This window comes from Drosophila santomea, chromosome 3L (genome assembly GCF_016746245.2).
Source record: "Drosophila santomea strain STO CAGO 1482 chromosome 3L, Prin_Dsan_1.1, whole genome shotgun sequence".
In the NCBI taxonomy this organism is placed as follows: Eukaryota; Metazoa; Arthropoda; class Insecta; order Diptera; family Drosophilidae; genus Drosophila; species Drosophila santomea.
In genome coordinates, this window is record NC_053018.2 from 5,449,269 (window position 1) to 5,466,810 (window position 17,542).

The 17,542-nt window shown below is 45.7% G+C and overlaps 1 protein-coding gene across 1 annotated transcript in view; it reads left to right on the top strand.

Moving 5' to 3' along the window:
* The window catches only part of LOC120448051, a 105,672-nt gene extending 88,349 nt beyond the window's left edge, over positions 1-17,323 (top strand). The window contains exons 7-10 of the mRNA XM_039629800.2: positions 10,043-13,080; positions 13,141-13,536; positions 14,894-15,121; positions 16,858-17,323. Coding sequence (XP_039485734.1) covers positions 10,043-13,080; positions 13,141-13,536; positions 14,894-15,121; positions 16,858-16,989 — 3,794 coding nt within the window. The 3' untranslated portion in view covers positions 16,990-17,323. The remainder of the gene's footprint in view (positions 1-10,042; positions 13,081-13,140; positions 13,537-14,893; positions 15,122-16,857) is intronic.
* Positions 17,324-17,542: the final 219 nt, after the last annotated feature.

The window sequence follows — 17,542 nt, forward strand, 5'->3', positions numbered from 1 at the left end:
TCCTGCAGGACACCATCACACGGAGGGAGCAAATTAATTGCTGCTGTTTTCGGCGCTTATTTGTCTTTGAAATTTGTTTCATGCCAGCAAGTGGACCCCAGAATGTCCTGCTAAGTCCTGTGCTTCTTGGCTTTCGTTTCTTTCCTTTTTTTTTTGCTTTCGTTGTTGTGCCGTTGTGTGTGTTTGCCTCTTGCCTATTTGCTATTTAAATTTAATTTGCATTACTTGAAGAATTTAAAAAGCGAAAATTCCTCATGCGTAATGCGACGAGAACTGCCTGTGTTTTCCTCCTCGCTTTCGGTTTCTTTTGAGCAGCTTTTCTGCTTGAACATTTTTATTTACTTGCGGCATGGTCCCCTGGTAATTTCTGTTTATTTTCGGCAAGTTTATACGGCCGGGCCAGGAATACTTGCGCTAGTTTGCTTTTTTATGGTGCACCATATCTTAAATTGTTCAAATTGCTGACCCCTCGCGCATAACTTTGTGCTGACCCAAGATTGCGTATACGCACCATTGGCCACTGCACAAGCAACCCTTGTCCGTCGTCCGTCGGTCGTCTGGGCACTAAATTGCATATTACCGCAAAATCAATTTACATTCCTAAACTGATTTTCTGAGCTCTCCCACGCGACACGACCCTGTGTGCGGTAGGAAAAAGATTAAATTAAAATTATGCTGCTGGCTCGCCGACCTCCAATTAGAATGGCAACGCGACACTTCCCACATTTCCACATTCCCTTCGACTGCGAAACCAACTAGAAGCACCCAGATCTCATATGGGAATTGCTTTCTGCTCTGCCAATTAACCCGTTCTGCCTTCTGCTAAAGTTACGTTAAGTAAAAAGTTTTAAAGTTTTATGGATTCAAAGCGGTTGCACTTGATGAATTCGCACTTCAGGAATTCCATTTGCGATTCGCTCTTGCGCTTGGTGATTTGTAGAAATTAAATAAAAACTTTGCGTAAAGTTCGGCTCAAAATGTTTTGATTATTCTTCGGTAAATACATGTCCCTCATATTATTATTGTTTGCAGAGTTTTTACAACCTGCTTAGAGCCGCACACAGTGGAAGTATCTATAAATGTTTGATGACTTGGAGATAGTTAAATTCCGAAAGGGGTTGGGTCTTGTGCTCATATGACCCGAAAGTTGTTGATTAATGTATTCATTTGACTATAATAAAGTTATCACCTATGCAAGGCAACTTTTACTTAGTTAAGTTTAATTCTTGTATTGAAGATCAATAAATTTAACTGGGTTTAGTTATCATATGTGCAACTAAAGATTTATAAAGGATATATGCTTTGAAAATTTGAAATTCTTTGAGCCAATTTTGTGATTTTAGTGGGTTGGTTTTACGTGAACAAAGATTTCTTTGCCACGCCTTATTCTGTGATTTTTTCCGTTCAGCCACAATGGGTTAAGTGGACTGCTGGCCATTTTTGCTGGCCAAGTGGCGACCGGAGCACGTAGACAGGTGCTTGGTATGGTGGGGCACATGGCTCATATCCTGGCAACGATTTCACTTTCACTCCGTGTGCGTTCCTCGTCCTTGCGTCCTGGCGGGTCCTGGCATTCCGGTATTCTGGTGGTGTGGCGTCCTTGGCGCGTTCACGTCGCCGGGCCATTTAAGCCTTAAGCAGGCCACTTAGTGGCGCGGACATAAATCTGTGCACCAAATCCGAGCAATTAAATGCATCGTAATTTAGCCCGGCCCGGGCTTTCCCCGTCCCCAACTCCGCGGCCCGAAACCTCTTTAGTGTGCAATTAAGTAGAAGTACGCAGACCGATTTCCCAGCCACGCCTCTTGCTCACACACGTGTAATAATCTGTGCCGTGAGCTTTTGCCATTTTGTTTCGCATTTTGCCATGCTCCACAATTCCTTATTAATTGACGCGAATTTATGTATTTGCCACGCGTTATTGCTGCGCCCCACAACAAATTAAAAAATATAAACAAACGCGTTTCGGTTTTTGGAAGGGAAGTCCTGCGGAAAGCAGCACCACCATCCACCCATAAAGCACACAAAGCGTATCGTTTGAGGAGTGGGAATGGAAATGGGAGTGGAAATGGGAGTGGGGTGAGGATCCAATGGCAAGATGAGGCGGAGACAAACAACAAACGCATTTTTATGGCACTCGGCAATTAGAGGAGGCAACAGGAAGTGGGCATGTCCCTGCCACCCAGGGGCATTCTGTAATAATTTGTGTGCTTTTTATTTGAACTTTGATATCCAACCAAGCATCAACGAGCCCTAATACTCTTAAGAGAACGGAAATCGTGAGGCGGAAACTAATAATCGTATGAATTCGAAATATATTTCAATCGTCGTTGTAACAGGATTAAAAATAATGCCATATTTAAATTGCTATTTTTATATAGCAAAACCAAGCCAAGTTAAATAAAACTATGAAGTATGTTTCGCTGGCATAAATACGAAGTTTATTTTTTAATGTGAATAATTTAACCATCTGAGGAAAATTGAGAGCTGAGCTCCACAACATGTACGTACGCTTGTATAGTTGCTGATTATTTTTGGATAATCAGACTTTGCCAAGAATTCCAGCCATAATCCTACACCTCTAATAGGGCATCATCCATTCGTCCGAAAATTTTTTTTTTTTTTTTGGATTGCCCACCCACTTTGGCCGTAATATTAAGCTAACGTCGGCCGCTCGTTGTTGGCCGCTATTATGGCCCCGTTCGGATGTTGGCTATTAGAGGACCATTAAATAATTGCTGGCAATTCCAGAACAACACAGAACACAGAACACAGAACACAGAACACAGAACAGAGAACAGAGAACAGAGGAGGCAACAACATTTTTGTGCTTAGCTTTGCTCTGGTTTCTTTTTATTAAAGGCATCTAATTGCAGGCAATTTGCGGGGCTGAGATGGTCAAAGTGGTTGCAAAACTTTAAAAAGCAACATCAACTCTCGTTTAATAAACACACACACACAAGCCGAGAGAGTGGCCGAGAGGGGAAAAAAGCTGCAATAAGCGTATTAACAAGGCCCGTACAAACACCGACATAATCGTAATAAAGTTAGCAGGGCCAACGGACAAACCGCACACGTGGCCCCCATATAGATGAGCCAACTGACAGGGATTCGGACTTGAAAGTGGATGGCACTGGGGACTGGGACGCCACCCTAGTGGCAATCCCATGGCCGTAAAGCCTGACCAAAAACCAAAAACCAAACCCCAATGGGTTAAGCTTCTGCATAGGAACCAAAAACGGGGGAAATTCCAACCGCAAAACAGTGCAAAAACCGAACAACAAAATGCAGTAGCACAACTGCAAAACTCTCAAATTGCCATCGCAGTTGCGAAACTTGTCTGCTGTATTTTGGCTAAAGCTGTGAAATTAATTAAATAATATTTATACGTTGTAAGAATTTATTAAGCCAAAGGATGGCTACATACATACGAGCATGTGTGTGCACATAGTTTCGTGCCCAACAAGGTGTGAAACTTCGCCTTTCGGTGGCGCAGACAAAATCCAACACTCCAAACAATCCGACACACACTCAGAGAACTGTTAACTTAATTGTTAACTGTTGGAGAAGGAGGAATCTAGAGGGGAATTGCAGGGGTTTTTTTGCAGTCGAAAACTAGAGAATATTGTATGCTTAGGAGGAACTCCTTTAATTGTTGTTGCTGCAACACAAATTGCAAATGAGTGGAAAAGTTGCCCATTCCAACGCGGCGTATACGTAACATTTAACTCTTGCCCCAATAAATAGTGCTCAGAATTTAATCGGCCAAATTGAACTAAACTTAGCTTTTTAATTGATCTGATTTACCATTAAGTGCATTCTATATCGGTAGTTGCATTGTTTTTATAGCCGAAATGCAGTTTTAATCTTAAAAGTTTCAATTTTGTAAATTACTTTAAATAAAACCAAAGCTCTTCTTCAATTTAAGAAATAGCCGAATAATTAAAGCTTGAGTAAATGCTGAACAGAACTGCGGTTAACTTAAAGATTCAAAATTTGAAACGTCCGAACACATTTTCCATCTCCCCTGCGGTTTTGGGCGCTGGTTTGCTGGCTTGCAGCATTTACTAATCTACATGTTGTTTGGACTCCCTGCCCCCATTTCTTTCGTTCAAGTGTAAATTTCCGACTTGAATTTCCCCCAGCGAACGACGTTAAAACTTACCACCTTAAAGTGCGTAATGAAGCCCTGCGCTGGAGTAATTCGAGTTTCCTGGTTGCCAAAATGTTTTATTCTCCTTTCAATTCCACGAAATTTAACCTGCATTTTGCACACTCGCCAATTTTGGGCATCCTGCAGCAGGACTCTGCTGCTTTTGTTTTGCAGTTTCCTTTTGTTTTGCCTTAGCTTTTTTAACAAAAAATTATCGTAAAAGAATTTTACCTGAGCTACGTGACTGCTGAACTTAATATCCGTTTGTCATAAGCGCTTCTAATGCTCGCCGAGTGGCACACACCTATATGGCCGTGACCGTACATGTATAGGTACATCCTTGCACTTAGCTCGCACACACACACACACACACACACCTGTACTCTGTTGACGGGGCACGTACAACAGCCTGCCGCCGGAATCGCTGACGAGGGGAGGGGGAAATGTGCAGGGGATTGGGGTGGGAGTGGTGCGGATCCCCAGGACTCCAGATACGATCTGCAGGAAGGAACTGTAAACTTGCTGTGCGCTCTATGGCAAAACAAAAGCCAGCGACATTTTCAGCTAAATTAAGTATTTTTAGTATTTTTAGAACTTGTCTGCCAGTTGTGTTCTGCACTGTTTTGCGAATCTACACTGAAAACAATTTCTTGCCTTCAAGTTCTTTTAATGAGACTTTTAGAATACATTATTATATACAGGTAAACAAAATTACGTGCAAATTTGATGAAAAAAACATCCTGAAATGAAATGCTTTGAAATATTTTGAATAAAGCTGTACTCTTTAGACTGTAGATTCGATCTCTCTTTATATATAATAATAATATTATTATAACTAGTAGATTGGTATACAGCTGTCATAATTATTAACTGAATCACAGACTGTTTTTTCTCCGTATCTAGCACTCGATTTCTTCTCAGCTTTTGCAGTTCGCTGCTGTTTTTGTTGTCTGCCAATGCATGTGAAAACTTCGCAAGTAGATTTTTGAAAGGTTTCTGGATGCGGAGCGGCGCTTTAATTGCATTTTGCCGCGTTGCCTTCGTTGCCGGCGTCTTGTTGACCCGGCTATCCGAGGCACCGAGCTCTCCTTGCCATCCAAGTTGCATTGCATTCCTGGTTGGGTTCCTTTAAATAATGCAACGCGTTGTGTGAACTGCAGGTGGATGCGCCGCGCCTCTAAAACGCCGGCCATAAAAACGTCCCCCTGCACAGATATATGGTATATATTCACTCGCCTTGCTCAATTTTTATGACATAAAAGCGCCGAGACTGCCATTAAAGAAAAGTGTAGCACGCTTCTTGGCGCAAAAATGGCCACGGAGATTTTTGCCTCGAACATCTCGCGAGCAGCAAGAAATTTTCCAACACATTTGGCAGCCGAATGGGGTTTGAGCAGTATAAATATATACATATATATATATATACAACTCGGATGTTGCCCCTTTCGCCAGAGTCGTTTTCATTTTCGTTTCCATTCTGCCCTCGCTGCCGTTGCTTTTGTCCTTGGGCAAATAATTTCACTGATAAAGGATTTTTCAACGCATCTTATGCTCGCTGTTTGCACTTTCGCAATATGTTTGCCGGCAGTTTGTTGTTGCTCGCTGGCCAAGAAATATATAATATTAACAGCCTTAAACAGTGGCATTTGAATGAATAGCTCTGGAATGCTTTATTGGCAGCTGCTTATGAAATATAAACATTCTGGAACTAACACTCTTGTATAAAGCAAGTTTTTGTATTAAAATAGGAAATATTCAACTTAATTGTTAAATTTAAAATAATTTTCTTAATTAAGCAAGCTTAGAATAAATATATATACTGCTATTCTGCTGATTCACATTGTATGCGCCTGAAAAGAAGTCTCCGGATGCGCCTGTAAGTAGTTTACGCGCATTTAAAAGAACGAAGTAGTTGGGACAACAGAAGCAGGAGTCCTGGAAAAAACCTGCCAAGACAAAGGAGCCAGGGAATTGGGTGGAAGGACTCGATGCCAGGACAAGGAAATGAATGTTTCGCAGGCCGGCGAAACGTGCAACTGCAACAACTGCAACAACAGAAAGCAGCAGCTGCATTAAACGTTGTTGCTGCCACTACCTATTGCTTCACTTTTTTTGCCCTCTTTTTTGTTGCAACTGCATTTGTTGCTGTTGCTTCTGCTGCTGCTGCTGCTGCTGCTCAATGGGCATTGTTTGCTCGTTTCACAGCCAAAATGAAAGTCAAATCAACTCGTGCATTTCTAATGCGAATTTATATGTTTCCACCCGGCGCTGCCATCAAAATAGCAACTGCTTTCTGACATGTCCGGCTAGTAAAATTTGTGCCCTTATTGAAATGAGCCAAAATGTACACAATGTTTGCTGTGGACCCAATAATGCTGCAGTTGTAAACGGGCGAAAGATGCACTGGCAGAAATTACTAGTGTTTCATTGGAAGCATACCATAACACTGAAGTAGTAGAATGTGCCAAATGTATCCTTATTACTAAGAATAATTGCTCTATACATACTCAATATTTTATAGCTGTGTAAAATACCATAAATATAAAATGGCGTTCATACTCAGATGCAATTGATTTTGAATTTTTAAATACAAAATTAGTGACATTTTTTTGCTCAATGTGCAGCTTGGGATCGGAATCGCAATTGCAATCGAAATCCGTGTACGTTTACGTATCTCAATCCCTGCTCAGCCACTATAATTTCTTTCTTGCAGCTTCACCCGCTTTTCCGCTTTTCCGGACCCTCCGACTTCGAGTCCGAGTTTCCTCGGCAGATTGCCAGACTCCCTTGGAGTCTCGAGTCTCGAGTCCCGAGTCTCGAGTCAGTTTGTCAGCTTGTCAGCACATCGGAGGAGTGCCTGGGAAAATGGGAAAGCTCACATAGCCCCGGCACCGGCCATGGCTTGCTTTTGTTACTCATTTATTTTGATTTGTTTACCATTGCGATTTATATTTCTTCGTCTCGCTCAGCAGAATGGCTTGATGGAATGGGGCAGGGGGCAGAGGGGGGCGGTGGGGAAAGCGTGCAAAGCAATAAAATTAAGCTCGGATTTATTGACCCATTTCAGTTTGACTTGCTGCCATTTCCCTTAACCCCTCCGCTTCGGCACTCTTTGTTATGCATGGCAACTAAATTAAAATGTTTTTACTAATCCCGACAAGTTACTCTTTTAATTACTTTCTCTTCTCAAATGAACAAAGTCGCATGGGACTCGGCATTCCCAACGACTTGGAGTCGTATTTGTAATCTCCCAGTTTCACTTTGTTTACATTTTGCCAGGTTCGATTTTTATTTAATTTGCAAACTAACCGAGAAAGCCAGCCATCTATTCTGTGCAAAAATTGATCCAATTTAGGAGTGGATTTTGAATGTAACAATATTTTTACTCACTTGGCCTGGCTTATTGAAACTTGTAACGAAATTACGTTGGAGAGCTGACCAGTATGCTGGCGTATTTGCTTTGTCTAAGCTATTTTTGTTTATTTTATTTTATTTTGGCATTTTCCTAAGATATACCTAGACGAAAGGCAATTAAATAAATGAAGGCTTTTGCATGCGCTTGGTTTGTCAAATTTGGGCTTTATTTGTTCCTCCTTTAGCGGCCCTTTGTAGCGGAGTGTATTACAAGCAGCCGAGCATCGCATTCAACTACAAAAGGCGTTAATTAAATATTTTTGCTCAAAGACAAGGCGGCAACCAATTACAATGGTCGACAACTGCGCGACTTCGCAATGACAATGGTAGTGTGATTCTCAACAAAAACCTCGTTAAGTGGCAGTCGAAAAAGAGCAACTAGGGGGATACAGATAGAAAAAATTAAAAATTAGAAAAGTAATCAATAGGAGATTTGTCATAATCACAGAGATTATAAAACTAAAACTATTGCTTTGTATTTCTTAAAATCTTTAGTAAAATGCTTAAAATTACAATAATATGTATTAGTTTCTTATAAATAATGAATGCCAGTGCAGAAGTTCTTGAGGGGATTGAGGGGAGTTCACTGACAAGTCTTGAATGCCAAACGAGTTACCTTTTCCACATAGAACCACTCGATTCTCTATATCCACCCGATCCCGATGCCAATCGCAATCCCAATCCACTTGCCATAGTTGCTGTTTTGCATGGCAAACTATTTCGAATGAAGGGGCTAATGCGATTAGCAAATCGATGGGTTGTCGATTGAAATTCAAGTGGCTGTCGCAATTAATTAATTTCATTGTTCGCAGGAGCGAGTTTCCTGCTCCCGGCGATGAGCTGGCAGGTGCTCCATTCGATCCCCATTTGGGTTCAGAGTGCACCGACTGAGCACCTCGAATCTGAAATCCCCAAGCCGATGACACTCATTAACATAAAACGCAAAAGGTGGCCGCAACCCATAAAGCCAGATCACTTTTCGCACTCATTAAAACGACGTTGGCTTTTTGTGTGCCCTGGAAGGGGAGGTCACTGTCCGGATGTCTTATCTTCGTTTTACTTTTTTTTTTTTAAGGGGTAGAAGGGGGATGCGGTTTTCGGTTGGGTTATCAACCCATTTTAATGCTGACGTCAGCAGCGGCACTCAAATTTTGGGGCGACACAAGTAAACCCTTTTCGCTTTAAATGTAATCTATTATCTTAATTCCAACACAAATTGTTTGCATCCAGCCACGTCCGCGTCTTGGCCGCGGTGGCATTCGTCCTTGTGCCGGCTCTTAACCCGGCTAACGAAAATAAAAGCCCATTTACAAGCCCACTGCCACAGTCAAGGACTTGAGCTTGAGCCTGAGCCGGCTGGCAATTCAAATGCCAGGACACAAGGACATGGCAAGCGCTGAAAAGCAAAGCTTATCGGCCGCAACGTAAATCACCCAATTTACCATAAATAAAGATACGTACATATTGTCAGCCGTTTTGGAGAGGGACAGGCTGGTTGGCTTTTCGGTGGTTTTGGGTGGCTTTTTTGGGTGGCAATGTGGCCTGCAACCACAAGCGTGGCCACCACCAGAAACCAAAAACCGAAAGAGCCGAAACAAAACACCTTATCGCGGCCAGGCACATCTTTAAGTGGCTGTCAACGGAAGTGGTGGGTGTGGGTGGTGGTGGTGGTGGTGGTGGTGGCACAAGGATTGGATTGGATGGGTGGTGCCATGATAGTGCGACAAGGAGCAGGGCAACTACACCATTTGGCCGAACATAAATCTGCATGAACTGAGGCGAGTGAAGAAGTGAAGGTGCTGCCGTGGAGATAAATACATAAATAGCCATTCAGTGAATGGCGAAGGATTCCCCGATTTACGCGCCATAATTGCTTAAGTGCTGAATAAATAAACGCAAATAACAATAAGCTAAAGTTCTCAGGAAATCAAAAATCTGAAATCGACAGTAATCAAACCTTTACTAAACTCCTTTCGGTGAAATTGTAATAAGAAAACAAAAGATTATTAGCGCTTTGCTTCCGTTGAAGCTTTAAAAGCTTAGTTATGTTAAGTTAGAAGGATTAACTATCAAAGGAGTTAATATTTTAGCCATTAAAACATTGAGATTAAACAGAGACAATCAAATAACAGCTAAAAGTATATGTTCAAGTAATACACAATAATTTAATTAATTACCGAAACCATTCTGGTTTCAAGAACTTGCCCAAGAAAACATCCAAATCTGGCTATAAGCTCATACTGATGCCACCTCTGCGGCACTCGTTGTCTACCGCATTTGATCCAAGCCAAATCCCCTTTGGCTCTTGGCTACTACTCTCATGATCAGGCACCAGTTGGGAGTGGGAGGCTCTTCCGCATCTTGGCCAGGGCTTGCCAGTCTTAGGTTTACTTTACAAAAGCAACATTTTGCCAGTTGCGACACGCCACTCACCAGTGTCACCATCTAACCGGCTTGCCATCTACTCTTTTGCAGGCACATCAAATGGAGTGGGAGGAGCAGTAGCAGGAGTATCTGGTGTATCTGGAGGAGAAGCACCAGCAACAGCAACGGCAACCCAAAAGACGACAGCAGCAAATCGCGATTATGACGACGATGACGAGCACAACGACAAGGATGAGAGTCACGACAACAAACCCAACGACTTGGCTGGAAGGGACCAAAACAACGACGGGGATAAGGAGCAGGGTCGGTCTGGTGAGCTGGGGATTTTGGGGCAGGAGAAGAAGGATGCTGGTGGAAGGCCTGCGGCAAGTCAAAAGCGTGCAGCACAAACGACACAATCGCGAAATCCCATCAGACGGGCGCACAGTGAACGGCATTTGTCGACCGCGCCCCTAGCCGCCCACGCCCACGGCCACGCCTCCACCGCCTCCGCTGCCTGCGTCGCTGGTAGAAACTGCCACTCCATACGAATGACTCCGGCAGCCAGTGGGCCACAGAATGTCATTTTAAATTTTAAGGACACAATGGCGCTGCGCATAAAAAGCAACCGCAGCGACTCGAGAGATTTATTTCAAAGGCGGCCCACGGAGCCACCGCCACCTCCGCCTCCCAAGGGAGCAGGCAAAGGATTAGAGCCGCTGCCGCATGAAATCAATAAGTCGCCTCTATCGCCCCAAAGGACGGTGGTGCGGGTGGCACCGTTCAAGCCGCAGCAGCAGCATCAGCAGCAGGTTGGTGGCAGTGGTGATGGCTTCACCCACGAGGTGCATCGCCTCAAGATCTCCCACAGCGAGGAGGATACGGATTTTGGTGTCGAACTTCGCCGAAGGCCCAATCTATTCCTCTCCTCGCCCGGTGAAGAGGATGCGGCTCCCAAGAAGACCTCCATCCTGATTAGCGGCGATGATTGCTACTCCACGATGAACCTGAGTGCAGATGCCGCACAGCCGCTGTACCAATCCTCCGTGGTGGTCAATAGCCACTCGGCCACCAGTGTTTGCATCAGCGTGAGCAGTGCCGAAGAGCAGGAGCAGGAGCTAAATCAATTGAACACGCTGCGCAGCCAGCAGATGGGCATGGGCATAGCCATTATACCAATACGTGGCGCCAGCGAGGTGAACCTTCAGCGATCGGTGTCCTGCATCTCCTCCACATCGAGTAGCTCCACTTCCAGCAGCAGCAGCTCCAGTGGCCGGGGAAGGACCCTCATTCGCTTGGATTACGACAGGGAGAGGAAGGGTTCTGCTACCAGCAGTACTCCCATCAACACTCCCCCTGTTATCAGTTCCACGCCAGCAACACCACCGCCCACGGACTCGCCGATTGGAAGCGCCAATCCCTTGGTTCCCCACGAAACGGAGCTCCTGAAGATTCTGCGCAATCCCGTGGAGGCAGTGAAACTTAACCTGGTGCCACATGTGTGTGGCTTGCGAGCTCCTTCGCGTGAAAGTGGAAAATCCAAGAAAATCCAGGAGGCGGAGGTGTGTGGTACACCTGCCAAGGAAGCCGGTTTCATAGCCAAGCTGCTGCAGGATCCCATGTTGGGTCAGGTGGCGGAGGGACTGGAGACCGAGACTGTGGCGGAACTCATTGAGAACTCGCTGCAGAGACTGCAGCAAACTCGCAGGGGAATCGACATGAGCGGCACCAAAGACCACGACGACATGAATCGCCTGATCAGCGCCTCGCTGCAGCGCATCCGCCTGGAGAGGCAGCCGGCGACACCTGGAATTAGTGCAACCAAAGAGGAGGACCGCCTGTCCAATCGGGGCAGCATCAGTTCCGCCAACAGCTTCGCCTCTGCCCACAACTACGAGCTCTTCGACTTCGATGGCGGAGCTGGTGGCAATGAGTCTGATTGCTATCAGAGCTGCTCCAGCGAATTGACTGCCTCTGGCATCTTGGAGGAGGATTCGGTGAGTCCCATCAAGGATCCCGAAACGGAACTGGACCCAGCCACGCGCGCCAAGTTCTATCAGCTCCTGGTGGATGCCACTCTGGCGGAGATCGAGCACTCCACGCACATGGATCAGAACTTGGGAACGGACAGTGAGCACCACTACGAGTCGATTCGTCACAGTGGCGATCCCATTTACGAGGAAATCCATGAGGTTCCACCGCCCCTGCCACTCTCAGCTCCGCCTCTGAATGACACAGAGCTGGACAAGAAGGCGGCCCGATCCATCTTCGAGGGCGCCTCCAAGTACGATATCCTCTCCTATTTGGTTGATGCCAAGGAACGGGGTTTGGCCCGGGAAGAAAGCTTTGATTATGGCAACAATCCGAAGATCATAGAGGAGGAAGCAGCCGATACCCTAAGTGACCTGGATAAGCGCCAGGCGGAGGAGCGGGAACGGGAAAGAGACAGTGGACAGAGCAGCATGAGTTCCTTATCGCCACCACCCCACAATTTTATCTGCGGAGGAGGTGGTAAGTCATCTGGCAGCGATGTAGAACGGCAGGACTCGGGAGTGGGCTCGGAAACGAGTAAGACATCGCGCAGCAAGTACCAGGCCACTCCCACGGTGCTGCACTTGTGCGAGGATTGCGATGGAGCCGTGGAAATGCAGGTGGGCGACAATGGTGTCCTCTATGCTCCACTGGTGTGCAGGAAGTGTGGCAAGAAGCGCGTGGAGCGCAAGGAGATCATCACGGAGATCGTGGAGACGGAGGAGAAGTACGGCAGGGATCTGCAGATCATACTGGAGGAGTTCTGCCACCCCATGCTGGTGGCCGGCCTGCTCACCCAGGAGCAGCTCTCCGCGATCTTCCTGAACACGGAAGATCTGCTCGAGAACAACCAGACGCTGGCCGAGCGCATGCGCGACGCCCTGGACATGTCCCTGGAGCAGGGCGACGACGACCTGCTGACGGTGAACATCGGGCGCATCTTCCTCGACTTCACCCAGATGCTGCACGCCTTCGAGAGCTACTGCGTCCGCCAGGCGGGCGCCAGCCTACTGCTGGCCAATCTCGAGAAGGAGAAGGAGCTGCTGCGCATCTTCCTCAAGGTCTCGCAGATGGAGAACGCCGTGCTGCGGCGCATGAATCTCAACTCCTTTTTGATGGTAAGTACATTAGCAATTCCCGGGAGTCCTTTCTCAATGCTAACCCATATTTTATACTAGGTTCCCGTGCAGCGCGTTACGAAGTATCCGCTTTTGCTGGCCCGTCTCTACAAGGTCACACCCTCCCACCTCGAAGGTCGCGAGCTGCTGAAGCAAGCCCAGGAGAAGATCGAGCTGCATCTGAACCACATCAACCAGGAGGCCAAAGATGTGCCCACCAAGCTGTGGCGCCGCATCAGTTCCTCCAGTCCGAACAGACGCGCCTCCTGCGAGATCGACATGATCAACATCAAGCTGCGCAAAATGGCCATCGATGTCTTGGAGTGGAACCACGACGAGGTGCGCTTCGCCATGGAAGGAAGACTCCTGTACACTCAGCCCACGGACAGCAACTGGAAGAAGGCGCGCACCATCAAGCTGACCCCGGTCAATGCACTTTTGGTTACCAATGGCAAGGTAAGGTGGAGGAGTTTATATTAAGTTGGATATTCGTTATAAGTGCCCTTACACGTTTTTTTCCCACCTTAGCCAACTTGGCCTGATTTTTACCTACCTTACTCCTTTTCTTTTGCTCGCTTGGGCAGCTCTTGAAGCGACTCCTTCAGCATCTTTCCCTTTCCATGTTTTCCGCTCCTTTTCTTCTCCAGAGTGGAGGAGGCCACATTTGACAGGCATCAAGAACGTTGGCCTGTTTGACACGGGCCAAGATGTCAAAAGCCGATTGCTATTGCGATGGCGATGGCAAGGCAATTAGCGAGAAACGCCATCCAGTTGCCTCCATGCGGCGGGAGCTGTCCGGAGCTGTCTCGGCTTTTCCGGGCTTTTCCGGCTGCCATGGCAACACTTTTCCGTGCGATAAGAGATTTCAACAAATCAGAGCCGGGCCCATTGAACCGGCACCGCATCCACATCCACATCCACATCCACATCCCCATTCACATTCTGGCTTTTTCTCCAAATGAAAATTGCTTATCCCAGCAACTATCTCGGGTCCAAAAAACAAAACGATTTTAGCTAGCAAAAAAGGAAAAAAAAATACGAGGGAAAGTGGCATCCTGCGAGGGGTTTTTAGATCGGAGGCGTAATCGTATGGCATACGGACGCAGTGCGTATGTCACAAGTTTTGTTTGGTTTTTCTGCTCCGATCGGGCTTTTTTATGTCCTCCAAGCGCCCTGCTCTGAATTTCTGGCCCGTCCTCGACCGCCGACAATTGCTCAATTCAGGACCGGACACCAACTAGTTCGTTCCCTTTACGTTTTTCCGAGCTCTAGTCCTGTGGCTCCAGTGGCTCCTTGGTGCCGCTTCCTGTGGCAGTTTCTCGGGCTGACACGCTTTGTGCGTTTGCCAGAGTCTTTATCTAGGATATTCTAAAGTGCACTGGAAAAAATCACATTTATTTAGTTTACAGTACTATAATACATCTCCAAACAATATGCACAAGACGTACATATATGTATGTAACCAACTAAGGCTATCATTTAAAGCATCCAAGTTTGTGTCATAAAGTTCGCTTATTTATTTCTCATTTGTCTGCGATAATAATAATGAAATTAATTAGGCAAAACTGACATTGTTTATTAAGGTTTCCCCTAAAATTTCGAGAATGAAGATTGTTACTTGCTCACCCACTTTTAGTTGTAATTTTGTTAGGTTTCGTTTTACACAATTTACAATTTTTGTTTTATTCTTCTGTCTTTTCTATTGTCGCTGCCTTTGGTCCCTTTTTTTGTGGCGCCACAACCAACACCACCGCCATTGACGACAACTAAACCTGAAACAACGACAACCATACAACTACAACAACAACAACAGCCAAGTGCCAATTACAGGGCAGAGAAGGCCATGTCGGAAAAACTGAATTTCCCGAAGCACACGGGCATCCGCGAGGCCTCCTTGCTGCTGGTGAAGGAAAAGTGCGGACGGTACACGCTGATCCGGGAGCCTCTCTATCTGGACAGATGTGTCGTGTGCAGCGAAGCGGATTGGGATGATTATTTCGAAGTGCAGGAAATTTCATCGAAGGACACATTCATATTCAAAGTGAGTACGAGCCAAAGTATCGCTATCGCTGCCAGTCAGAGGCCCTTTGTTTTCCACTCCAACTGGCCAGGCCAATTCAGTCCATGGCCCATGGTCCGCCATCCAATAGTCCGTAGTCCGTAGTTCTGTTCCCGTTGAGTTGGCTTTTGAATTAGTGAGCAACTGGCTTTTGACTGCACAACGCCCTGTGTTTGAGCTTCGTTAGTTGCCAGCTTAGTGTGTGGGAATGATAGTTTGCGTTTTTTATGCCAACCGAACAGTGTGGTTAATAGAGCAGCGCAACAGTGGAGTTAACCAACCTCGAAATGGTGTATGTCCACAACGTATGTTGCATGTTTGCTAGATACAACACTAACGCACATTTAAGGGTATCTCAGAATTTAATAACTTGGTTAAGTAACACAATCTTTCCGCAGGACGACACATTTTTCACCACGCACTTTTAGACATAGTTATAGATGATTTCGAATGTTAAGGATGTACTAAGCTTATTTGACAAAGAGCTTCATATGTTTACACATTTTCTAAACCAAGCTTCATTGGGTTTATAGGTTCGAAATCAAATTTCGAGAAATGCAAAGCAATGGGGAATCATTCAGCTTAAAGTGCCTTCTGCACCATCATCTTGGAATGTAATAAAAGTCACCCCCGGATAGCTTCTCCATTCACACTCACATGCTCATAACCTTTTCTATGGGGGGGGCAAACCGAATTCCTTGAGGAGCAGGAAGGCTCCAGTACAATGAAGAGTTTACCTTTTGCTGGGGAAAGTAAAGCAATTTTAATAACAGACAGAGCGCAAAAAGCGTATGCAAAAATCCATGCCAAATCTTTGCCCGTCTAATGCTTGTAGCATCATCCGACCAGCCATCCAGATTTTAGTCATGCAAATTTCCATTTTTTTTCCTCCTTTTTTTTTTTTTTTGCCCTGGCTAAGCCTTCGCTGGTTAGGGGTAAGGGGGCTGGGGCTGGGATCCTGGCCCGCAGGCGGAGATCCTTTCAGAAGCGCTCAGGCAGCGCACGTAGAGCGGCTGCCAAAATGAATGACATTTATTGAAATACGTTATATAAAGAATGAAGCAAAACGCACGGGAGCGCAACAAAATGGCTGCGTGAATGCCGCGACGGGAAAAGGGGCGAGATGGAGACGGGCAGACTTTGGGACAGTGCCAGACAGACAGATTTGGTACCGCATACACTCAACAAAATAATGTACCACTTGGTTTGCCATTAAAACAACATTCAAATTCTTTGGTAGACATATGAATTTGATTTTTATACGCCCAAACAAACAGGATACATACTATAAATGTTAAATAATGGAAGTAGGTTTATAAACATGAAATATTTCTCTAAATTTTATTTTGTTTAATTTAGAGTTTGTAATTTTGGTAGTAATATTTGCAGTGAGTAGGACCTACCTACACTAAGGCAGGCATAGACCTACATGTTGGCGGCCAGCGGCGCATAAATTGAAACGTTTAGTTCCGGCCAACTGAGCGGCTGACAAGCGGCCACCCATACAACCACACACCCACTCACCCACACACCCATACACCCGCACACTCATACACTCGCACAACCATACAAACACGTGCGTAGACGCACTCCACGGGTCCTGTCAAAACGACATCCTTGCCGGGGAAGTGGGCTTGGTGCGCAGGGTCGTAGGTCGCGGCTCAGTCAATCAAATGCATACGTCTAACGGATTTACACTACGCTTTATTTATTCGCAGGCGGAGGACGGCGTAAGGACGAAACAGTGGTACACACAGCTGCAGTACCACGCCCAGGGCATGGGGGCGTGGCGCAAGAGGCGCAACGCACTGGCCAACATCATGATCAACGGAATGCTGGCTCGCAGCTAGCCCTTGGCCAAACTTCTTCCAGTTTGAAGCCATCTAGATGGCCAGCTAGATGGCAAAGGACATAGAACTCAACAATTGGTTATGCATTTAATGTGTATTTATGCGCTATTAACCAACGAGCAATTTTGTTCGTAATTATAATTTAAGTGATATACAATTGAATCGAGCACGCATAACGCTAGTTAGTGTTTACATAATACGTATACCTATATCTATTACCTACATATACCAATACCAATACCAATACCACTACCTATACTACACTATGCATAACCATACGTACACACGAATACCCTGAACACAATGCAATAAAATACCATACACTAATTAAACACTTCAAATTGCGTAATAATTGAGAGGCTATTTGTTTCTGGACCTGCGTCATAAATCCTGCTTGCGGCATGTCTATTGAATCCACCTGGCGAAACGAGGCAAGTGGAGGCGAGGCACCTCGATAAATCTCCCAGAGTTGAATTATTTTTAAATTTAGCCCCAAGATTTATGGGGCACTGGCATCGAGGCACGCACGTGGCCCAGACTAAGTCCAAAACAA